The sequence below is a fragment of the Stegastes partitus genome, unplaced genomic scaffold, assembly GCF_000690725.1.
Source record: "Stegastes partitus isolate 25-593 unplaced genomic scaffold, Stegastes_partitus-1.0.2 Scaffold1413, whole genome shotgun sequence".
NCBI classification, from domain to species: Eukaryota; Metazoa; Chordata; class Actinopteri; family Pomacentridae; genus Stegastes; species Stegastes partitus.
The window spans coordinates 21,079-45,664 of NW_007579144.1; the positions used below are offsets into that span (position 1 = coordinate 21,079).

At 41.2% G+C, this 24,586-nt stretch overlaps 1 protein-coding gene across 2 annotated transcripts in view; it reads right to left on the reverse strand.

Moving 5' to 3' along the window:
- Nucleotides 1–24,586, reverse strand: part of LOC103370377 (mitogen-activated protein kinase kinase kinase kinase 4-like) — a 129,290-nt gene that overhangs the window by 3,666 nt on the left and 101,038 nt on the right. Inside the window, exons 17-31 of one of the 2 annotated variants that reach the window (XM_008299407.1) lie at nucleotides 20,271–20,570; nucleotides 17,828–17,937; nucleotides 15,948–16,108; nucleotides 15,640–15,737; nucleotides 14,784–14,962; nucleotides 13,489–13,606; nucleotides 12,502–12,855; nucleotides 11,238–11,352; nucleotides 8,872–9,039; nucleotides 7,932–8,075; nucleotides 5,009–5,143; nucleotides 3,331–3,431; nucleotides 2,915–3,064; nucleotides 1,922–2,081; nucleotides 1,549–1,688 (exon numbers count right to left, since the gene is read on the reverse strand). In XM_008299407.1, the coding sequence (XP_008297629.1) occupies nucleotides 1,549–1,688; nucleotides 1,922–2,081; nucleotides 2,915–3,064; nucleotides 3,331–3,431; nucleotides 5,009–5,143; nucleotides 7,932–8,075; nucleotides 8,872–9,039; nucleotides 11,238–11,352; nucleotides 12,502–12,855; nucleotides 13,489–13,606; nucleotides 14,784–14,962; nucleotides 15,640–15,737; nucleotides 15,948–16,108; nucleotides 17,828–17,937; nucleotides 20,271–20,570 (2,433 nt within the window). The remainder of the gene's footprint in view (nucleotides 1–1,548; nucleotides 1,689–1,921; nucleotides 2,082–2,914; nucleotides 3,065–3,330; nucleotides 3,432–5,008; nucleotides 5,144–7,931; nucleotides 8,076–8,871; nucleotides 9,040–11,237; nucleotides 11,353–12,501; nucleotides 12,856–13,488; nucleotides 13,607–14,783; nucleotides 14,963–15,639; nucleotides 15,738–15,947; nucleotides 16,109–17,827; nucleotides 17,938–20,270; nucleotides 20,571–24,586) is intronic. The other variant, XM_008299408.1, reaches the window with a different exon arrangement.

Consider the following 24,586-nt stretch of genomic DNA (forward strand, 5'->3'; position numbering starts at 1 on the left):
GGAGTTCCTCAAAGACATTTCACCTCTCATCCAAGAGGCTTCACTTGATGTGTTAATGGCTCTTAAAGAAGATAAGTATGTGGAACTCCCAACTAGTCAGTCAGAACTGATGAAGCCTTTTGGATGAGAGATGGAACGTCTTCAAGGAACTCAAGCAAGTCCAGTTGCTACGATTAAACTATGAGAATAACCATGACCTGGATGACTGAGAAACTTCACAGACAAGTCAGTGTCTACTTGCATGAGCGCTGCAATGATCAAGTGATCAATCAATTGTTCAACCAATCATCAACTGGTTATAGTACTTTCTTAAACAGTACAAAGTCTGTAAGTCCAGCTTCTTAAATATAAAAAAATCAAGTCATATTTAGTCCTCTGTGACAGTAAACTGAATATCTCTGAAGCAAAACAAGATGTGAGGATGTTATCTTGGGCTTTGGAAAACACAGGTCGCCATTTTTCAAGATGTTTTTTTGTGCATGAAGACACTTTCATGTCAAGTAATTTTCATGTTAAGGAAAGCAGAAAATGGCAGCATTGGAAAAAAAAATTAAATCAAAATCGGTTTGAATGGCAGGAGAGGGTTGGGACAAACAAGACATCAGAAAACCTTTCTTGTGTAGTCAATAGTGTGAATGTTTATTCTGTGTTGTGGTTTACAGTGTCTAATACCCCCTCATGTAGCCACAAGCTGACTGATGAGCTCAGATTTGAGCAAATCCTAAAATCTAGTAAAGTCATTACTAGAAGTACTACTGCACCTAGACTCTTTGCTTTAAAGCGTTCTGTGGAAGTTCTGCAAAGCCCTAGCAATGTTTATAGGTGAAAGCTTTTTCTATGTATGCTTGGAACTTTAAGTGCATTCTTCTTGAAGGCTGGTTCTCTAAAGACATTTAAAAAATGTTCAGGGATAACACTGTTGGAATATTGCACCCTCTTAAAGCTTTTTCTGAATGTTGCTCTGAGAATGCCGTTCCTTCGTTACCATCTAACACCGTGGAAATGTTTTTAACAGAGCATTCTGTCATGTGTTACCTCAACAACATCCTCAGAATATTGTGGGAAATGTTCAACTTATTCTGTGATCTCAGGCCTTGAAAGCATCTTAATAAAATTTCTTGAATATTGGTTTGAGAACGTTGCTGCTTTGTTATCATGTAATCTGAGGCCCAGACAACATCCTCTGAATGTTAAAAGCATTGCTCTCGTTAGCCTTATAGTCATATTATTTGAAATGATAAATATCCTTAAAACTTTCTTTGAACATCCATCCATCCATTATCTATACACCGCTTAATCCTCACGAGGGTCGCGGGTGGGCTTGAGTCTATCCCAGCTGACTTAGGGCGAAGGCAGGGACAGCCTGGACAGGTCACCAGTCTATCACAGGGCTTTCTTTGAACACTAGGTTGAAATGTTTACTTCACATCATTATTAGAACTTGTACATAATGTTAGCCAATGTTGTGGGAACGTTCCCTGCCAGTTGGACCTACGTAACTATTAAAACTGACGAATCAGTTGTTGAAAGTTAACATGAAGGTCTCACCTTGTCGTTTCTTTCACAGAGGAACTTGAGTCTCTGGGCTCTCTTGTGCATGAAGACGCCGTCCAGGTGGCCAGTCTCCACCGAGCGGATCTCTATGGCCTTCTCCCCCCAACCCATGATCTGGTTGGAGCGAATGTAGGCTGGAGAGAGGTATTAAAGGTCATATTTTTTTTAAAAATCGTATTTAAGCACAAACAATAAAGTAACACACACTAAATAATGAAACAGTGTTGAAATCTCTCCTAATACAATAGAAGAATAATGAGGATAACAAAGAGGTTCATATATAGGTTGTGGGCCCAAAAGATCGGGGACACTGATCCAGAAAAACAGCAAGTCATGTGTTTGTGTAGCCTTTGTCCCAGTGACTCACCCACTGAGGTGGGCATCTCCCCCCACTGCAGCACCACGTCCTTGGTTATGCGTCCGTAGGTGTTGACGTAAACACCCTCGTCCTCGTAGCAAACCAGCAGCTCAATGCCATCGGTGTTGGGCAGGATGATGATTGCGTGAGACTGGATGTTGGTCTGGATCTGGAGAGAAACGACACACAAGTAACATGATGTCTGATGACTTTTTTATGTCCCGTGCTTCGACCTATTTATCATCTACATAAGCATTGGCAGTCTGGGACAGCGATTTAACATGTATGATCAAGTGCAGCAGGTCAGCACTATGTACAGCGAGACAACTGATTTTTTTCTGCTGGAAGTTCACAGTTCTCAAGCTTAACAGAACATGTTTCAGTTGCATTTGCTGTTTTTAATTGAAAGTTTTTCTTTAAATTGCTGAAGTTACGATCAGTTACTGCACCTCAAATCACTGTGGAGTTAATAAGACTGTTGTTTGGCACATACATCCCTTTTTGATTTAGTTTTGATTCTCCAAGTCTGATTCGTTTTAAGCAATTTGATTCAATTCTTAATGCTTATTTTCAAACCGGTGTCCAACTAGCATGAGCTACCTGGCAGGGACAAACTGAATAAAGCAGAAACCACACTCCTTACTGAACATCCACAATAAACAGAACTCAGCTCAGTCCTTTTTCAGTCTGCCCAGTCTGTAATTGTGAACTTTAGATCAACTATGAGACAGATTCAGCTAAACCATCTTGAGTCACGACAGTAACCTGGATAGTTAACTGGACTAGCTGCAGTTTACTGGACTGTTGTGACTCAAGGCAGCTAATACACCCAAGCTGTCAAGCATTTTAACTTCAGTTTCCACAAATATTATATATTGTACACATCCTGCAGGCCGAACCTAACTACATACAACAACAGAACAGATTAAGCATAAGAAGTGAAATGTCCTTAAACACACAGCAAACATGCATGTGATGATATCAGGTACGTGAGGGTCTTACGTGAGTAGGCAGGTAGATGTCGTATACGGCCCCAGAGTCGACGTCTACAGCGTGAAAGCCTGAGCATGAGCCATAGATGACTTTTAACCTCTGACCTTCCTCCACCGTCAGGTCAACCAGCAGCGGCTTGTGCACCAGGTCACCGAACGACTGCAGCACACATCACAAAGTTTAGTTTTCTTTCTCGCCTCTCTTGTGCAAACTTGAGATCAGTAGATATTTACTAACGCAGACATGATTGATATCGATGGCAACCTTCACAACGACTTTAGTGTTGATTTGTAGCGAAAATGAAAACAATGCTTGGCCATCGACATGCATTCTAAATAATAAAGCGGTTATAAAATACATAAAATTACACAACAAAACTGAATCCACACATGGCACCAACAAGCTAAGCTAGTTGATTTGTTCACCTTGAAGGCCATGAACTTGTGGTACGGCTTTGGTGCCCAGGCGTAGACCTCCACTGAGTTCTTCAGGGCCAGGACCAAAAATTTGATCCTCTCATATTTCACTGAAGAAGTAGAAATGAAAAAAAGGAAGAATCAGAAAAATCTGTCATCACAACATGAAACTGGCACCAGTAGTTTTTTGGCTACTGTTGATGACTACAGCTTGTTTGGTAGGGAGCTGTAAGTAGTGAATCTGTTGGTTTAACACAGTACCAATGAGTCAGTCTTTGGTTACTGATTTCACCTTTTTTCTCTCTTCTTTTTTAAAGCAGTAAACCTGATGTAACTAAAGAATGCTTGTATTGCTTTTGATGTTGCACTCATGTGCTTTTTCCTCTGGATTATTTTCATTTTTTACCGTTTAATTATAATCTTTTCTGACGGATCTCTCACAAATGCCCTGTGCAGTGCATGAAGGAGATTAATGAGCTGCACACTGTGAATATGGGATGAATGAAAGACAAAGGGAAGGATTTTATTTCAACAGCAGCAGTTAGGTCTTCTCCTTGACCCGACCACAGTACAAGATGACTTTTGCAAAACATTCAAGAGGTAAAGTTACAGAAAAAACACGTCGTCTGATCCGCTGACAGTTTTTTTTTTCATATCTGCTCTGTTTTAGCAAGGGGTCTTCTATCTTCATCTTTGGAAAGTCCTGTACTTTCCATGAGTGTTGTTTCATGAAACTGATGGACACACATGAATAAAACTCGTTGACAGGAAAAGAATTTTGTGACTGACACTTCTGGTGAAGGGAGAGGGGTTTCCAACAGGAAGTGTCCGTCGTTGCTAACTGGCACTAAAACATCAAGGACATTCTGAGTTTTAGACAGGACAGTGTCACTTAACGTCCACTCGGATGTCCTTACCGCACTGTTACCCAATCAAGGCCTTTCCTTCGATCGTTTATCCGTGCCATGCTCGTCACGTACACATGAATCCACTCTGTATCATACACAGAGTTTGTTAAGTTACTCGAAGTGACCTGCTTCAATCGTAATTTGACCACATCTGACCGGAGACGAGGATTCGTAACGAGGCGGCGATGAAAGCGATGAAGTTACAGTATTTGGACATACTCCCGTAGATTGCAAAGTGCCAATCATGAGCTTATCCTTTCTTACACAAAAGTATCACCTTAGACCAATCTTTACTAATCTATCTTAGATTGTGAAGAGAGACTGTGGTGATGACATGCAACAAATATTTTTGACTAGAATAGAACCAAGAGGTTGCAAATCCATGGCATGCACCTTAAACAACAAGGAAACACAAACATAATGATGCCTGAAGTCCCTCTCTGGTTGTTGACTTAACCCCTAAAAACTCATCTCAGTGTATCAAAACTGCATATTTACAAGTTTTTCCCATGAGAATCCCTTCCTGCTTCAAAACAGCTTTGATGTAACTCTACACTGTTACTTCCTCTAGAATTTCAGAATCTGCAATTTTCCTCTGTCATATGACTCATATGTCTTGTAGCACATAAAGACACACTATGTGGACATGTTAACAAGATAAAAACAAGGATCTTTAATCTTCAGATTACTTGCTTAGTAACCCATATGCAACATTTCTGTCCATATGAATTCCTGAAATATGACTTCGTAGAAGCACAGCCTGTTATAATACTACCTACCAACTTTATAGTGGACGCAGCCTTCCAGGTCTCCTACGGTGGTCCAACCTTGTTTCTTCTCCACCTCGGGGTCATTGTGCAGGATCTTGTTCCTCAGCCAGGACAGGTAGTAGACACGGAGCTTGTTCTTCTTACCTGTCATTGATCAAGAAATAAAAGAAGGAAGAAGGGAACACAACTTTATTAGCTTTCCTCCAAATCCGTACGACTTTCTGCATAAAATTCTTAAAAATCTGTTAACAGGCACAAATAATGCAGTTTCATGTACTACTTGCTGTGTATTTTTCTCTGAAACTCAAAAATAAATGTACGTTCTTTAAACCCGTAGTAAACTATGACACTGTCAGCTTGGCATTTGTCAGTCTGACTGCTTCCTCTGCACGTGTGTCGCCACTTTAAAGAAGAACGTGAAGATTCCGATGAAGGTCACAAGCCACAGTGTGATACAATGAAGATGCTTCCATAAAAAAAACAAAAAAACTTGAAACTGACTGCTCACAATTTTCTGAGATTCCATTCTAGCCTGTAGCAATTGTCAGGTTTTAATTTGACATACTTCTACATGATTGCATTTTTGTACTGATGCAGTAATCAGTCTAGAAGTAACAACATAACATATTCTAGAAGATCCTATGGTGGGGGTTTCGTCCTCCTTCCTGTTGGTCTGCAGTGTTTTGCAACATTTTAAGTTGGCATAAAGCTATGCAAAGAAACATTTCAGTGTCAGTGTGTGTAGAGGTGCAGTCAGAGGATTGATAGAAAGGGCAAGCATGGATCATTTCAGATAATAGGTGGCTTTCAACTGCAGGAACTTGTGGCAGGCTTGATGTGGCACACAGTTAACAGGAATGGCCCCTGTCAGGCTTTTTGTTTCAATTGTGGTGCAGAATCCAACAGTTTCGACTATGATTTTAACTCAGAGTGCGCAACAACAAATTGTGGTTATGTTTTACCAGCATGTAGGAAATAGAAAAATTGAGCTTTTATATGTTAGCCTATGAGGTGATTTTTACATCTTTGAGGATGACGTTAGATAGGAGACGCCTGCTACTCAATGAGGGCATCCAGAGGGCAGAAAAATGTTGTCCTCTCCAACTGTAAGCAATCACCATTTGCCTTCTCTGAGTTTAACCCATTACTGTGGAGACTGGCACAGTGGTTTTTCAAGGGAGTACAAAACAGCCGTGAAAGAGGTTTTACAGGACAAGTTCCTGCAGTGGAAAACAGCCTGTAGTAACCTATGAAGTCCCCTTTCTTGTTGTGTGTATTGCTCAAAACATAAAGAAAAGCTACTGTAGATAAAGGAGGGATGGCGAGGGCTTTCTGTGCAGCTGTTTATTACTGAGACATGCTGTCCATTTTTACAAACGTCATAACAAACCAGGATGTTGTTGAAGATGCTAAGCTGTGCATACATTTCACACGCTAGCTACCTTATGCTTAATGTGTAAGACGTTTGTTTGTGCTGTCTCCTAGAAATCCGATGACAAAAGATGAGAATCTGTGAGGATGTGGTCTGAGTGGTCTTAGACGCTGTTTGTCACAACACATGCAGCTGTCCGTGACGTGTTTTCACATGCCGGCAATGCAAATGAGTTTCACGGAAGGAAGCTGACGCGTGTGCAACTCCTTGCATCCTAGTATTTCCTTCCATCATGGAAAACTAGTGAGTGTGTCAGTGTTACATAGTATACACACACATGACGTGGTCTCACTTAGTGGCGCTTTGCTCAACATCCGGTTGGCTCAAAATATCCGTTGTGACATTTAAGACTGCGCCGCTTCTGTGTGTGTGTGAAATTATGAAAGAAGAGAAGTAAGAATGTGGATGCACTTTCAGTCTGAGAAATGTTAGACCTCAAGTGTCTGGTGTGTTCAAATAAGAATATCTATGCAAAACACTTTTTTTCTCAGACCATGTATGCTGTTCAGGCTTTCTATGTGGACTTGCCAGTGTGTATGTGGGCATGTGCATAAGCCGGGAACAGAAGTAGACAAAACACATTGAAAAACACCTATTTGAGCACTACGAGCTGTCACAGCAGCATAAGCAGAAGTGAAACCTAAAAATTAATTTAAACTGCACACTTAAGTCTGTGTGTGTTTGTGCACCCATTTCTTCTCACAAGCACTCTGTGCGAATCCAGGTTTTACCTTCTTGCTTTATTTAACGTTTATCAAGGTGAGATCCCTCCTTTACCCGTCCTTGATTTCATTTATGTGTGTAAATTTATTTTTATGGGTGTGTTAACATTAGCCCTTGTACCTCAATAGATAAGGTTGGTCATTAAAAATTAAATAAAAATGATCTGTACTGGCTGCAGGGTGGCGCAGTTGGTAGCACTGTTGCCTCGCAGCAAGAAGGTTGCCGGTTCGTGTCCCGGTGGGGGCACCGGAATCTTTCTGCGTGGAGTTTGCATGTTCTCCCCGTGCAGCGGGGGTTCCCCCACCCCCGTGGGTTCTCTCCAGGTTCTCTAGCTTCCTCCCACACAGTCCAAAAACATGTTGAGGTTAATTGGTGATTCTAAATTGTCCGTAGGTGTGAATGTGAGTGTGCTTGGTTGTCTGTCTCTAAGTGTAGCCCTGTGATAGACTGGTGACCTGTCCAGGGTGTCCCCTGCCTTCACCCTGAGTCAGCTGGGATAGACTCCAGCCCCCCCGCGACCCTAATGAGGATTAAGCGGTGTATAGATAATGGATGGATGGATGATCTGTACTGACCCAAAAAAAATTTTTCACCATAAAAAATGTTTCAGCTCTATTGCCCAGTCCTATAGCATGCATGATTCTGTCTCTAATTGAGTGCATTTTCCTTTATTTGAGAGTCTTGTGAGGTTACAGATTCATTTCATCTCATCGATCAGTTCTTCATCTACGTGGGACTCATCTGGCTGCAGAAATGTGTGAAGGTGTATTTGTGTACCTGATATAGTGACCAGGACGTTGAGTCCCTCCAGGACGTCCATCTGCTGGAAACGCCGTCGGTTGATCAGAGGATAAACTTTCCCCTGACCGCTGCGATCCAACAGCATCAGGCCGCTCTCCGTTCCCACCAACAGGTTCACGCCTACACAAACACACACATAAATACAAACTCAACCCCAAAACCGCTTGGAGAGGCAGCCTGCAGTCAGATTAAGGTGTCTGTAGGATTGTGATTGGCTTTGCTGCCACCATGTGGTCAAGACTGTTATAGCTGCACCATAATCAGAAAGCTTTTTGACACAGAATATGACGACAAATTCCTCCAAAACTGGCATATAGTGTACTAAAGAGGTCATAATTTAGGGATGTTCAACCTATAAAAATATAGTAATCTTAAATAACGTGCTGTATCTAAACATCCCCACAAGCATACGTAGCATTTTGTCTACTAAACCAATACGAGTGTCGTAGAGCTGCTAGGTGATGGTGTTTGTGGTTGTTGACATACTGTTTCTCTTTAGTTTAATACGTACTACAGCTGCTCTCACAACATACATACTGTTTCATGAAGCATCCATACAACTGGGATGTGCTTCTTTGTCATAATAATTTAACTTTGACCGTCCCAGTCCGTTGTGTGAAATGGCCCGTCAAGCTTGTTTTATACTCGCGACATATGAGACGTTATTGTGCAAAAGATTGTGGGTCAGAATGTCCAGAAAAGCACACTGGACTGGATACTGCAAAGTCCAACTGAATGTAGCAGGACATCTGACTGCATTTGAAAAGCTATGTGTTGGGAGGTACTACATCTTTTTCCGGCGTACTATGTACTATGGAAGATTGGATGTTGGAACGCAGTCATTGCTTGTGTTTCTAAAAATCTAAACCATTATCCATTTGTTTCCTGCCACCCTGGTTTGTGTCCTCGTTCTTACCCCAGAGCGCAGCACACAGGATCTCAGAGTTGAACCTCTTCTTGTATTTGCGGATCTCCGGTGTGTCGCTCTGAGGACGAGTGTTGACCGGGTTAACGTTGACCACGGAGCCCTTCCGAGATGGATCTGCTCTCAGCGCCTCCGCCAGCCGGGCGTCGTTCCCGTAGCCTAGAAGGTCAAAGGGAAGGGCTTAGGTAGGACGGTGTAGGACGGTGTAGGACGGTGTAGGACGGTGTAGGATGTAGAGTTTACCGGGCAGGGTGAGGGTCAGTCACATGGTCAGCATTAGAAATGTGTGTGGATCTCCTTCATTGGCTTTTCTTAATCGTAAATGCAGAATTCAAAGTCATAATAGTTTGAAATTGAAGGCTGGGAAAACTGCTTTAGACCAGAATGTGGAAAACATTTGACCATTATTGACAAACAGATCGACTCAAATCTTTAAAAAAGTTGACGGAAAGTCCATCAAGTGTTTCTTAACGATACAGCAGTGGTTGCAAGACGCTGAAATCAGTGCAGCAGAGTTTTTTAAATAGACTAGGATACACAACATCATAGTAGCGCATGGTACCTGTGTTTGAAAGAGGGCTGTAGTTTTTCTCTGCTTCTCTGAAATTGTTAAATCTGGACTCCAGACATCTTAAGGAAAATCTAAAGTAATCAAATCGGGGATGAAATACAGGCTGAGCAATCTGGTATACGGGGTCATCTGCTGATCACCAGCTGCATCAGGTGATGTAATGGTTCATACCAGAGTCCTTAAGCTGTGGCCTTGATGATGGAGGAACGATGAAGGACTGTTGTGATAAGAAAGCTTTCCTCATAAACCGACAGCTAACAGGCTCCCGTCGCTGAGATGGAGAGTCCGAGCTAACAAACTGCTTCTGGTTTGCTGTTGAACTTTTCACACCGTCAGCCTCCTTATTTTTAAAGGAGCAGGAGTCTGTGTTTGGATTTGGTTCACTGGCCACAGCTTCAAAGTGCAAGTCGGTGGAGTATACAGCACACAATACAAGATAAATGCAACTTTAAAAAAAAATACATTAAGCGATAAAAAAAAAGGCCTGCGTTTGACTCAAAACTGAAGTAGCGAGATTGATAAAGAGCAGTGGTTCCTACGGTTGGTTCACAAGACCATGACGGGGTGTCGGAGGAAGATTTTTAGAAATTAAATAGTATTTAAAAATCACTAGAAAATGCATATTTTTAACTGTAGCAACAGATCAAAAATAAACAAACTGCTGTCAATCTGCTACTCCTACAGACTGTATGTTTACTCAGTACTACAGTTCATGGAGATTACTCTGATGTATTCTGTGACACGTTTATATGTGTTTACCACCTCTGAGGCTACTGGAGGTCAAGGGTTAATAACTTTGGAAACCCCTGATCTAAAGGATATTATTAATCGTATCAATGAATCCTTTTCCAAAACCCAAACCATAAATGCTGCGACTCCACATCGTCAACTGCTTTTTCAGCATCAACGGACAGAACAGTGCAGTTGTTGCTTGAATATAATGTATTATATATAATAATTTACTAATATGATTTGAAGCTAAGCATGATTTCCCAAATCCAGTTTGATCTTCATGTATTAATGTACTTTTATTACACAACATTGATTGTAGTTAAACCACAAGTTACGAGTTCATTAATCCTCCTCACCTCTGAGGAGTGTCAGCTACTAGGTTATCAGTTCTTAACTTATTTAATTTTATCTTCGTGTACATTTTATTGTGTCTTTTCATCTCAAGTCTCAATCTGTATGAAAGAATCCTTTCGAACTGTATACCAACGTGGCCAATACAACGTGTGGCTACGATCTCAGTGCTGTGGTTCTCCAGGTCAAGGCCGCACTTTGGACTTTCTCTTTGTAGGTATACACAGGGGTCGTTTCCCTCTGAACCACGGGGAACTCCCACAACACATACATCGTCCCTTTTTTTCTATCAATACTCCAGTTCAGAGTCTCTTTTCGGTACTATACTCATTTGCCTTCATCTTCTTTTCCAGAGAGGTTTTTTCTTGTAGTTAATTTTAAATGATGGATTTCAAACATTTCTCTTCTGCTTTAGCGGAAGTTTTGACTTCATCTCTTCAATTAATTTAAGGAGGAAATGTTTTAAATTGTGGTCCCTCATGCTTTATTGCAGATGCGGTGGGTTTATTTAATACCTGTGTCATTCTGATAGAAGTGTTAGATAGCCTCATTCGACCAGGTACATTAGTCACTGCAGTTTCTTTTCTCTTTGATCAAAGCAAGCAATAACCAAACAAAGAAGGGAAGTTGGCGTACAGATACTCTATGCTGCCATCTTATTCAGCAGTGCAAGTTTTAAAAAAAAATATAGAAATCGACCTACCGACATTGTTGAGGGCGCTGCCGGTGGATGGAGAGACTTGGAGGAGGCGTGGGTCAATGAACGGAGTGAAGGAGGAAGAAGACTTGTGTTTCTGCATGTTGTTACTAGACTGGCTCTACAGGGAGATAGAAGAAATTTTAATGGCAACAGAACATTTTACCTTCCAATGTGTACACCAGAAACATGAACAACATTAAATGTTGACTGATAAAGACCAATGTAAACAATTAAAAAGACAATGTAGTCAAACAAGCAGGCAAACTGAGGTATTTCTGTATGTGTTGCATGCAAATACGGTCAGAGGGTCAAATTATAGAGACTGAGGACAAAAGGTAAAAACAGTGGTGAAGGATAAAAAACATGAATGCCGTTGACAAAAACAAACAAACAAAAAAAACGCACAAAAAGGGGGAAAATGCAATTTTAAAAAGTATTTCCATGGGAAACATACTTGCCGCTGCACTCCTAACTGGCCTGTGTGCTATGATCTACTGTCTGGGGAATGTGAGAGTGTGACTTGTTTGCTGAAAATAGTCAACATCAAGGAATACAACGACATTTAAAATGTTTGAGAGAATACTTGTAAAACCACAGATATCCTCAGAAGACTCTTTAGCCAAAAGGCTTCAAACCAGAGCTAACAGATCTGTTACGATCATAAATAATAGTATAAAAATCTAATCTCACTGGGGAGCAAAGGCACTAGAACTGTCATATTTTCCAGTAAAGTAAATTTTATTTATTTACTTTCTTACTTGGATTTGAAATTCAACCAATAAACCTTTGCACAATAAACTCAACAGAAGGCAAAAACTTAAAAAAAAGAAATGGAAATTTGCTTAGTTTTTGATTTCCAAATGATAATCAACACCATTTCTCTGCAGAAGTTGTTGTGCCAGTAAAAAGAAAAAAACAAGAAACAGAGAAGGAGAGCTGCAGAAGAATCACGGTGGCCAGTAGACGGCGCCAAACTCAATCCACGATAGAAAAATATGTATGCAAGGCTGGTGAGTGATGAAAGAAGCGCATCAATTTAAGGAGAGTTTCTCTTGTTTTTGAAAGATTTTAGTCATTTATGGTATTTTGGATGCTGTTTGAGAGGCTGTGAACTCAATCGTTTTTTATTCAGCCGCCATCAACTGCACTGAAGTCTAACCGACTGGCAGGCAGTGATGATTTCAACCTCTCTATGCTCCACGGGTTCAGGATTACACAAGAAATGAGGCCCCTCAGCGGGTGTCCAAGTCTGGGCTGGGAGACATACCTCTGTGAGGATGCCGAGCTTGTCCAGGGGACTCTGGGGGGACATGGAGGAGGGACTGGCAAGGCTGGAGGAGGAAGGGGAGTTGGATGCAGTGGAGGAGGGGGAGGAATGGTGGCTCTGCTGGATCAGGTCTGGGAGGTGGTGGATGCGTCCAGCAAAGCCGTTCCTGTCCGAGTGCTGTGTGGGGTGATGGTGGTGGTGGTGATGATGGTGGTGGTGGTGGGGGCTGGGTGTGAGGTGGACAAGGCCCGGTCCCGGCACCGAGCCGGGGCTCGGGGCGAAGCCTGCGAGCAGGATAGGAGTCTGCGTTTGGCCCGAACCGGGACCCGAACGCTTTCTGTTGTCACCTGTACTCTGGAAGTAGAAAGAGGGGTACAACACTTTGGGTCTAGATGCGTTCCTGATGAGTTCGGGGGAAGGGAAGGTGTTAGCTAGAGCAAAGGGCAAACTACAGTGGCTAGTCTACAGGCGGAAAGAAAACTCTTGTTAGCAGTCAGTTGTGTGGTGAGATAATATTCTAAGTTATTAAGTGGCACCATAAAGATGACCTCTTGTGGTGTGCGTTGGTGCTGGCTACACGTGATCACTGCTAATGCATTATCTGTATTTGTTGTTTTGTAATGTCAACTGAGGAAATAACCTTAAAATTTAAAAGTCCAAAATGGATTGAAAATCTGACAAAACCTGAATAAATGTTTAATAATGTGATAAATCCTTATTTATGAATCCACTATTGGTCTGTGCATGCATAAATAAAATCTGTGAGCAGCTATACCCAACCTACGTTAAGCTCTTTTTTTCTTTTTTTTTTTAAAACTCTTCTCCACTGGCCACAAAGTATGCAGGAACAGAACATGATCAACACAACATCCAAACAAAATGGATAAACAATTGGGGTAGGAACAAACAAAATGCTCAATAATGGAACAACTGAAAGTATGCAGTAAACGATTGGTGAGTTTCTGGTTTTTCCTTTTCGCCCAGTACCTGTCTGACAATCAGCGTGCTGTCTTTGCAGGGTGTTGAGCCGGCGTCACTCTCGCCTTCATCGTGGACGATCATGGTTTTCACTGACTCTGTCTCTCCGTTGCTCAGCCTGGAAGAACTACAGGAGAGAAGAAGAAGTATTCGGCAGTCACACATTATGTTTTGGGTGTAATTTGGAAACTGATTATACAACTTCCCCAAAATAACAGTAATGTAAAAAGGGCTTTATGTAAACCAACATTCTGTTGTGTTTTAGAGGAATCTGATCTTATTCATTACCTGGCTCATTTAGAGTTGGCTCATTTTTTCACTGTAACATAAAGTGCTTGATCACAAGCTCACGATTTCTCAGTTGTGCAGAGAAGTGCTGCATTTTAGTTTTTTCTACAGGCTCTGGTTAGTACAAACATTTTTTTTCTTTTAAAATAAATGGGATTTAATGAAATGTTATGATTTCAAGCTTAGATTAGGTCGACAGAACAACACATCACAGATGAGTAGTTCATGAACTTTCAGAAAGTTCTTAATGATACTTTCTGTTTTAACAGTTTCTGGCTCAAAGAATGGTGTCATTTTAGGGATTTTAAAAACAAACAAAAAAGACATGCCTTGTAAACCATTCGGTGGCTTTGGGGTTTACCATAGACTGTATAAAAGATGGACGTAACTACCGTGACGTCACCCGTTGGTTTCTGCACTGAGAAAATGAAGCCAGGGTTTTGCTACTTCCTGGTTGACATCTTGGATTTTTGGAGCCAAAAATCGTCGAAGGGGGGCGGAGCAATAGGAGCAGCGATTGGTCAGACGGATTAAGAGGCGGGCCCTATCTGCCCGCCCACATTTACCGCCTTCTGCTCGCTTCGTCTGTATGGTCGCTGCCAACTGTCAATCAAGCCAGCCACGCCCCTTGCCTCACAAAATTTTGACGATTTTTAAAAATTTCAGTATTGATTTATTTTCAGATTGGCCACCTGATCTCTGGATTTGACCATGAAAACTAATTTTAAAAAAATCCTGAGCTGTAGGAATGCGGTATTTCATGATCTGTGATCACTTCTTTTCCAATTCATTTCTATGGGAGCCAGGGCTTTATGGAGTCAGGACTAGCGGACGTAGTGATATTGCAGGTTTTTGACACTTCCGGGTTGGCTTCATTTTTCAGGGCCGGTTGCTACGTCCATCTTTTATACAGTCTATGGGGTTTACAGGGTTAACTGACACATGTTTCTGTTGTTGACTTGTCCATCATCAACACAAAGTGTGCTTGACATGTGAGGTAAAGTGTGCATACGTACACAGCTCTGGAGTCCTCCGGGCCAGATGTCGACTCTTCACCGGCCTCCTGGTCCACTTCTTCGTCGTCATCTTCATCTGTGGTATCTGATTCTTCGCTGGAGGATGAGTAATCCGTCACCTTATTTGGGGGGCGAACGTCATCCACTGCTCGCAGTTCCTTCGCCAGAGCCGTCAGGTCCTAAATGCCAGGAGGTGAAAGGTAAAACCTGGGTCATTTTCTCTCATTAAAATTACATTTCTTCCTCTGTTGGGAGTTTTGGCCATTCTGCAGGTCTTTAGCTGGGATGCCATGTGCGATTAATCTTTCTTTAGTAAAGCCGGAAACAGAGCGCTGCTGAAAAAGAAAAGTGGTTAGACGAACGCCAGCCAATGAGAAACCAACATTAGAGCAGCAAAGCTAAGAGATGAAGCGAGAAAAGAGATGACTGGACAGCTGATGCTCTCCAAGCTACTGCAGGTAAGGTTAGTGGATTAATTCTAATCACAACTATTAGAGCTGCAAAGATGAAAAATTGGAACAGTACAGGAAAAAAAGTAAATTATTAATATTAAAGTTAGAAAAGGCATGAGTTGAAATGGCCACCGCCCAGGCAGAGAGACCAGTGGAGAGAAAGCAAACAATAAGTGCAGAAAACCCGTCAGCCAGTGAGCTCAGTCCAAAGATAAAACAACCATTTCACAAAATCTGGTCGCGTCACTCAATTGGATGGCGAGATCACATGACACAATGCAGTCAGGCCACGCCAAACCCTCACGCCATCATGTAACCGTCACCACACACACACACAGAGTTCTACATCTAAATCTATCCCAGCTAGCGAGCTGCTGGCTAGTCAGCTTTGAGTCGACTCTCACCGCCGGTTTGTTTGGCCTGACCAAGTCCCTCCTCTCCTCTGGTTTTTTCCCAGCATTCTCTGGCCGCTGGAGGGGCGAACCCTCTGATTTGGAGGAGGCTGAAGGAGGTGGAGGTGATAAGGTCAGTTTATTCTATAAAATGACACCGCTGGAACATATCTACAAATGTGAATGTGGGATTTCTCCTACATGTGTTTGTGTAGCTCCTGGTGTTGTTTACTTTACTGTGTTTTGAGGTGTTTCAGTTATATTGTTCACCTCCTGCATGTTTTCTAAGTGCTGATTTGTTAAAGTGTGCGTGGACTCACAGCGGGCCCTGAACCTCTCTCCAGAGCCACAGTGAGAACCGGGCTGAGAGCTGGAGTTACTGGAGCTGCTGGAGGAACTGGAGCCTCCGCTGCCGCTATTACTGGTCGGTCTGGGAACCAGTTTCTCCACTCGTTCCCACAGCAGCCGAGGCTCCGCTGCACTGCAGAGGCAACAGACACCAGAGTCAAGAAAGTCAGAGAAACTATTACACAGGCAGTAACTTTTAAAATGGTAGGGATGCTGCAGGCACTGTACTGTGTGATTTGATTTGAAAATACTGGGTGGGTTTGATATTCTGACACAGAGCATCAATATACTTGTTTTTTTTTTTTAAGTGGGAAGAAAGTGCAAAGAGCTACACAATAAACTAGGAAACAACTGAATGTGTTGTTACTATTATCACTTTTACATAATGCATGATATCTTCATCATTTTTTGTACTGCAAATACAAAAAAAAAGCTTGTAAATTCCCTTACTGTTCTTGGTTAGATAAAAATTGCTAAGAAATACTGAGAAAGAAACACAGGGCATGTACTATATCCACAACTACTGTAAACTACAGGGAATAGCAGACTGCCAACGTAACATGTGGTTTCAACATATAAATATTCTGCTACACACAAAATTATAGCTCTGAAATGACCATTAGATTATAGCTAATGTCCGTGTAACAGAGTGCAAATGTGCAAAATAAGTAATACTACAGTACACACGGAGTATACGTTCTATCTAGACGTTAGGAAAAAATAGAGCACGATAGGGGAAGTGTGAGAGATGACACATAGAGAATTTCATGAAAAGACTTGTGGTTTGGAAACAGCAAACTGAGCATGTACGTGCAAACACACACACTCACACACAAATAAAGAAGTGGAGACAACAAAGTTCGACAGCTCGCACTGTTACGTAAACCCTCCCACTCAGCTCCACAGACAAAGACTGTAGCTGCACAGACAGACAGTGAAGACGGGGAGTGCATCGAGTATGATCCATCTTCCAAACAAGGCGAGTGTTTTTCCCGGAGTCTTTGAGAAAGTCGTTCTTTTTCATGTCTTTTTAATTGCATAGCTGGAAACAGCAGCCTGGATTCATGCTGCTGCTGCTGCACAGCACTCAGGCTCCTCTCCTGAAGGCGCCACATTAACGAAGAGAAGTTTAAGTTCCTGAGATCTCATATGTGTCAGAATTGTTCCATTTAAATAAATACAGAAAACGCACCAGTACACTGTCCTCTAAAAACATGACCAGTGGAGTCCCACAGAGCTCTATTCTGGACCCAGTTCTATTTACTTATATATTTTTGCATTTGTAATTTAACGCAAATTTAATGTTTATGTATGTTTTATAAGTGCTCTTCCAATTTATGACCATTCAGGGATTTTTTAGGTTTCTGTACTTATTTTATAGATATCCAAATGAGAGATTTTTGGACCCTTTGGATTTATTTCTCCTATATTTCTTACATTTCAAATATGACTCACATGTCAAATCATTCACATTTTTATGAAGCATTTGGCAAAGCTTTTTTTTTTTATAAAAAGCATTTTATTCAGATCTTTTTTTAAAAAAAACAAAAACAAAATAATCCTACAAATATCCAGTATATTTACACATAAATAAGATAGAAACCAGGTAGTCCATTCAAACAACATCCTCAGACAATCTTTCCAGCCTCTTTATACTTTTTGTTAAAGAATAGCTGCTGCGGTTGGTAATTTGGATCCTAATAAACAAAACTAATCTAAGCTTCCAAACCACAGGACGTATTTGAAGAGAGGAGATATTATAATTATCTTGAGAAAAAAAGAGATTAAGCAGCAACAATAGTGGCTACAAGTAAAAGGGACAAAAGCAAAGACCACGGTGAGGAGGATTTACCTGGCAGCGTTGCGGTGCACAGCATGGCTGCCGTGTGAGGCGTTGCCGTGGTGATGAGGCGAGTCTCGCCTCGACAACACCGGCGACCTTGATGTTGTCCTGACAGGAACCTTTTATGATAAAAACAGTGACGAGCTTATACATACGGACTCTGTAAACACCAGTACAGCGAATATTAACCCCCCAAAAAACAAAACACTGTTTGTCAACCCATCAAAATCACAGCAGCCCTAAATGGCAAAACTACACCACATCAGGCTGACTTCACCACATAACCCATATGCTGTCTACACCCTGATGGCATACACACTGACTGTATTCATAGCTCTTCAGTGTTTTTTTAGACAAACTAGACAAAAATCTGGTTTGTTGACGACGAGCTCTCATTTTAAACAATAGTGAAATAAACTTTATCACTTTCCAGTCACTCCTGCTCGTTTTCTACCCATCTTGAGTGCTGCTGCTCTTTCTTATCCCACTGACATGCATGTGTGAATCTGCAGGCCAATGCAATGTGGTACTTCTGTAAAATACATACAGTTGAAATTCCACTCACACACCACAAAATAACCTCGTCTCAGCCTCAGACACCCAGAGCACCACTGTAAAGCAGAACTGTCACTCCAGCGGCCAGCAGTCACACCAGCAGTCACATTTTCCTCTCAGTGAGTCACATGTAAATTCAATAAAGCCAATGCAGAACATTTAGCAGCATCCAAAGAGCAGAACAACAAAGCCGTGCAGAACAGAACTTCCAGCCGTTACTCTTGCACACTTTTGTTTAGAAGTTTAAGTTTGGGACAAAATGGAAACTGATGTTAATGACGTGTCAATTCTTCTTTAGTAGCATTCTTGTTTATTTCCAGGCTCTTGTGAGGTCTAGTATTGTAAAACTTGTGATTTAGATGTTTACATCATCTACAAACACTTCAGTCTTGTCGGGGTTGTGATCCGTCTTGGCTGCAGTTCTTCAGGACAGACCGTTTCTTTTTCTCGTGGGTAACTAACTTTGGCTCTACAGACTGAACTTAGATTTTTCTAACTTATCTGGATTCGGACTACCCACACATGTGGGCAGTGCCACATGGCTTTCCTGTCTCTCTATACTTAGCCACAGCACCCTGTACATTGTTGTAGAAAGTATAGAACTCTTTGCGTATGTTTCTCTTCTTTTTTTTAGTTATTTTTATGTCATTTTGCGGTCAAACAGTAAAAGTCTAAATTAGAGTGGTTTGAGAAGAAAAAGCAGCATGAGCCAGACTGTCTCGACCTGTCTTACTGCTCAGCATCGTCTCAGTGGGTTAAAAAGAGGCCACAGACTGATTGTTGTGGTTCGTATTAACAACAGCTAACTCTCTTTTTGCCACCACTGATCAGCAGCATGATGTTAGCTCCCTCTTCTTACACTCTGTGCATCAAAGGGAATAAATTCTCCTTCAGTATCTGATTTCCTCACATAACCTAAGGCAGACACAGAACTTAGTTTTTGAGTAAAGAAGTGATTTAACGCTGCCAGCTGTGGGGGCTCCGAAAGGTCACGGCGAGTATTTTTTTGAGGATTATTTTTGCATTACCTCATGAAAAGTTTTGTGCTTTCTTGCAATACTTTTTTGTTGCCTTGCAATAACATTTCCCCTGATGCATACAGAAAGTCTGAGCTGGATGAAACGCAGCATCATGGTTCACCAGCTCCCTCACTGCAGCTCTGGTAATAATCACTAAACGACGTCGCTGTTACTGTGGTTGTGCCTCTGCTTTTGGTGTGATCGTTGATTATTTTTTTTTAGTTTTTGATGGTTCTCACACTGACTGCATGCAGCACTTATGTGTGTGCAGTGATAGTTGTGCTGCCTGGAGCGTTGCATTGAAGCTACTGCATTTCTGAACACTTTCTGGTGTCTTGGTAGCACATCTACAGCTTCACCTGTCACAGCCAGACAAAGCTGCTCCAGCCATTTAGACTGCAAACCAGAATTAAAAAATGACGAATGAGCACTAAAGGCATCATGTCAAGTGTCTCATCGTCTTTCTTTTCCATTGATTCTGCAGAGTGTTTCCCTAAACTGGCTTCAGAAACTGGATTGGACCAACATACCAACTATAAACGCATCAGAGGGACTCCAAAACTTATTGCAAGGTAACAAAAAAATGGTTTGTTAAAAAAATATTCAGGGGGATTCAGGGCTGACCAACCAGCTTCTAAAGAAAAACTTTTATACTAATTTAATGTGGGTTTAATAAAGTCATCTATGATTCTCTAACAAGATAGAAAAACTAATAGAGAATGAATTATTGATGCTGATATTGCATAATCAGGCAGCCGGCGAGACGCTGTTAAAGTAATGAGGAATCAGCTCTGTTTGGTCAGTCGTTGAATAAATTGTGCCTGGTCTCTAACTACTGCTAGCAGACCACAGCGAGGGGTCTTTCTTCCTATCCTTACCCTGGGCGGGACCTCCTCTGAAGGGGCCGGTTCGTGGGGCGAGGGCCTGGGCTGGGGAATGGGCTGTGGGTCAGTGCGTGCAGGCGTTGATGATGATGAGGAGGAGGAGGATGGTGATGATGATGATGATGGAGGGTGAAGGTGAGATTCGTGGCTGTTGTGAAGGTGCAGATTTTCAAAGCTAGGGACAAGCGGCTCACTGAAGGAGTGCGACCGCGACACAACAGGAGGGGCGGAAGTGGAGGAGTTTGACGAGGCCACGCTGTTGCTGCTCTTTAAAGCAGCCAGATGGGAACGCACCTTCCAGGCGACAAAAAAAAACAGAACACAACGGGGAGCACAGGTCAGTCTGCATGCAGCGTACAAACAAGGACAGGGGGCTCAGGGTGTCTTTAGGCGCTTGTTAGATTGGAGCTTTTCAGATTCTAAAAACGGTTCCTTGAGCAGGCCTTTTGGGTTTTTCCATCTCAAACCATCAGGGGCCTTCTGCTAGACTACCTCAGAATCAGCTGAAACTCTGGATACTTAAAAGAGTGCTTTCCAATATTAAATCTTTTGAAATATTGCCACTTTTGGCACCTTTTTTTCGCATACTGAAATTTAGAAGAAGTTATGTTTGGATGAGAATCTCTGAGGAACTATTACAGATAATTTTTACAATTATCTCATCAATTTAGAATCTGCAATATTAGACAATTAGATCAAACAGTCTCTGATTATGGATGAGTCGAAATATTTAAAAAAAAGAAAAAAAAAAGAAAAGGAAGCCGTCATGAAAAATGTTTAAACACACATTAATAGAAAAACTGATAATGCAGAAGCCAACTAGTAATATTTTCTGGATCATACGTAGTTTTAGATCATAATAATGCTAAACAAAACACACAGAATCTCTAATTTCTTAATCTAAATACTTGGGACACAAAAAAGAAAAATAAATAAATAAATAAATTGAATAAGAAATGAGTTGAACGTTATTATTATTTTTTTAATCTTAATTTTATCTCAGAAAGTATTAGCTACATCAATCTAAAATTAAACAACTATCTATATAACAATATATATTTAATGCTATAAAAAAAATCTAAGTCGGTCGAGCAGAAATAAAAATGTGATGATTTGAGTTGGACCGACTCTTTCGTAAAAGCTTTATAACCACTGACATGAAGCTTTAACATTAGCCCTTCTCAGTTGTGGCATCCTGGCTTCACAGGTCTGTTAAGTTTTTGTCATGCTTTCATTCTGATATGGCACCACAGCTACAGTGACAATTGGCAGCTTGTGCACCAAAGGGAGAGTTTACAGCATCGCGTTGACAACTAACAATATCAAGTAGGAAGTGTCTTTTCAGAGGACACATTAGTGATCAACTCTTCTTGCTTTGGTACTCTCAATTAATGGCAACAGCTCACCCTGCTTTCACAAATGATGCCAAAAAAACACCCTTCCTCACTTAGCAGAGCACTATTTCTGCTGCTGCTTTTCATAGGATGACAGGACGTTACATTGGGGCTGTCGTCTACCTCCTATTTGCTGACATGTTTCATTTTAAGGCTTTTGCTGTGTATTTCAGCCCTGCAGTTGACATGGATGGAAAATATAGAGACTGTAATTAAATGATAGATTTTTGAAGAGCTCTTAAGTAGAGGAAGGAAGAAGACACGTGTTTAATCTCTTGCGGGGGTGTTTAACCTTTCGCTGCTGCAGCCATCACATTAAACTGGTGGCATTAAATTAGCTGGGTGAGAGGGATTCTTCATGGAGACCATCTTTCAGCTCTGATTTTGGTCACCCGTGCCCAGAGCTCGTTGATTTACAATCTAGACACTGAGCCACTTAAAACCTGGCATGCTGACTTGATAGAACTCAATATAGAATCATCAGTGCTCCAAAATACAGGAATCCAGGTTAGAAACTACTGCTGTCAAATACTGAATCAACAGCACAGCAGCTGATTTTGGTTGTACGTTTGACTCCGACTACAAAGACAGAACTTATCTGTGAAATCAGCAGCTGCAGCGCATGTTTAGAGATAAAACCTGCAGATGTTTTAGCTTCCAAATCTTTGCAAAGCCCCTAAAGAACCCCAGATTTTAGAGTGCAACAGGAGGACAGAAAGAACACTCACAAAATCAAAGCACATACATGTTGTACCTGTTGTCACCCAGGCTGCAGAGGTTCTTCTGGAAAAGCTTTTTCCAACTTACAACTTTAAACAAATTAATTTGAAAAAATGCAGCCCGAATATCAACAGGTATCATGTCATGCTTTTGACTTCTGAGAGTGACACATGAAAACAGACAATAACAACAAAATGCACAGGCAATGAGTGAAGATGTGAAGCTCAGTGCATCCTGACACAAATACTGAGTCATTTTAATCTTTCTAATCTGCTGTGTGGTCATTTTAATTACCTCTAGGGAATTATGTCAACATTTATATACAACAATAACAGCACTGGGATGGGAATTAAAACATTTTTTACAGAATCTAAACAATTCTCTAACACTTTTTCCCCTCAGTTAGGTGATTATTATTATTATTATTTAGAAATTAATCTTTTAAAGAGACACATCAGTATATATTCTGCTTTGAATTTAGTCTAACCCTTGACTGAGACTGGACATTGCCATATCGTTACTGTTTAAGGTGAGAAAACCTCAGTTTCACCAGTTTGAGGCCGTAAGAGAACGCATTACTAGAACCAAGCATTAGGACAAACTGCATTAACAAGGCTTGCACACAGCAGCATGCACACATTCATGGCTGGGGCAACAAAGCATGTGACTCTGAGACTGGATGCATGTAAACCAAGATCACAATCTTCTCCTATCCTTCACTAGTCAGTTGTAGCTGTTTAAATCAAACCAGACAGAGGTGTCACATCAGTTTAGGTTTATACATCATACAATTTAAATTGTCATTTAGGTACGAAAATATACCAGCTTCATTCAGGGGGGCTCAAACTGGCTCCAGCTCAATGACAAGTACTTCAAGAGTTCCTTGCCACTTGGAAATTACGACTTGTATTTAATTATCTCTAATCAGATGACTTCAAGTGCGTCAGTACAGACAGAAGTCTGTGTGTGTAACAATGATAAAACACAACAGCACATCTGAGCCTGATGATTCGCTGCTAATGACAGAAAACTGATTAATCCACTTTTAACATTACGCTTTAATAACGCACCAGCGAATTACATCATCAGCCCCGTTTTTACCAAGTTACAGCATCACTTCTGTATAATTTAATCTGTGTGACATATTCAAAACAGATTGACTTCAATGAACTGTGATTATTCATGCTTAGTGGGTTCAATCCTTCTCTGGGAAAATGACTAATGCTGTCTGAGTCACCCTGCTGTAAATCTGGGTGCCCATGAATTATGGATGTTTTAAATCACCAGTACACAATATGGAGGTACAGTATGTAGAGCAGATATGTACAAAACCCCAACATGCCACCAGACAAACGTCCTCGTGTTCACGTAAAAACACACATTTGCACATCTAGGGAGATAAAGTGATGTTAACAACTGCACATTTGGTGAAAGTATTTTTGCTTTGTGGGAGGACACCTCGTCAATCAAAGAGTTAATTATGAGAGAGGAGGGTTGGAATCATTTCCTTTTCATTGCCACAAAAAAGTTTAATAACAAGGAAGATTTCTTTTTGATGAAACACTTTTGTCACAAACAATCGCTGGCTTTGTGTTGATTTAAAAAAAAAGAGAGAGAAAAAAGCTCTTCAGTCTGAAAATTAACAATCCATCATTAGCTTCAAGATTTAGTGCAGTTCCACAATTTAGTTATTCAAATGAGCAGATTGAAATAGAAGTGATGACAACCCAGAGACTGGAAAGAGTCTTCAAGTTCAGCAAAGTTGGATCCAACATCCAGATGAAACAACCTAAAAGAGTTTAGCTAAAGACACAGAGCAAGAAGGAGGAAACTCACAGAAAGCAGCACAACTCATCAACAGAGCACTAATAAAGCTTTCACACCAAGTGTTTCACAAATCACCTGAAAGAGAGAAACTTACTGAATGACTTTGACAAGAAAACAGTAGAGTGTGAAATACACAAGAGTCAATCATAAAGGTACAGCAAGAAACAGAGCAGCATTCCTTTTCAGTGAAACAGCATTTTGGAGAGCCAAGTTTTAAATCCCGTTCACACCATGAAGTAGATGCCGGAAAGTGATAGCATCATAAATCTATTCAGTAGAAGCATGGCCAGTCTTGGCAGCGACAGACTGATAGCATCCTCTTTAAAAAAAATCGAATTTGCCCTTACCACATAATAAAAATGGCAGATT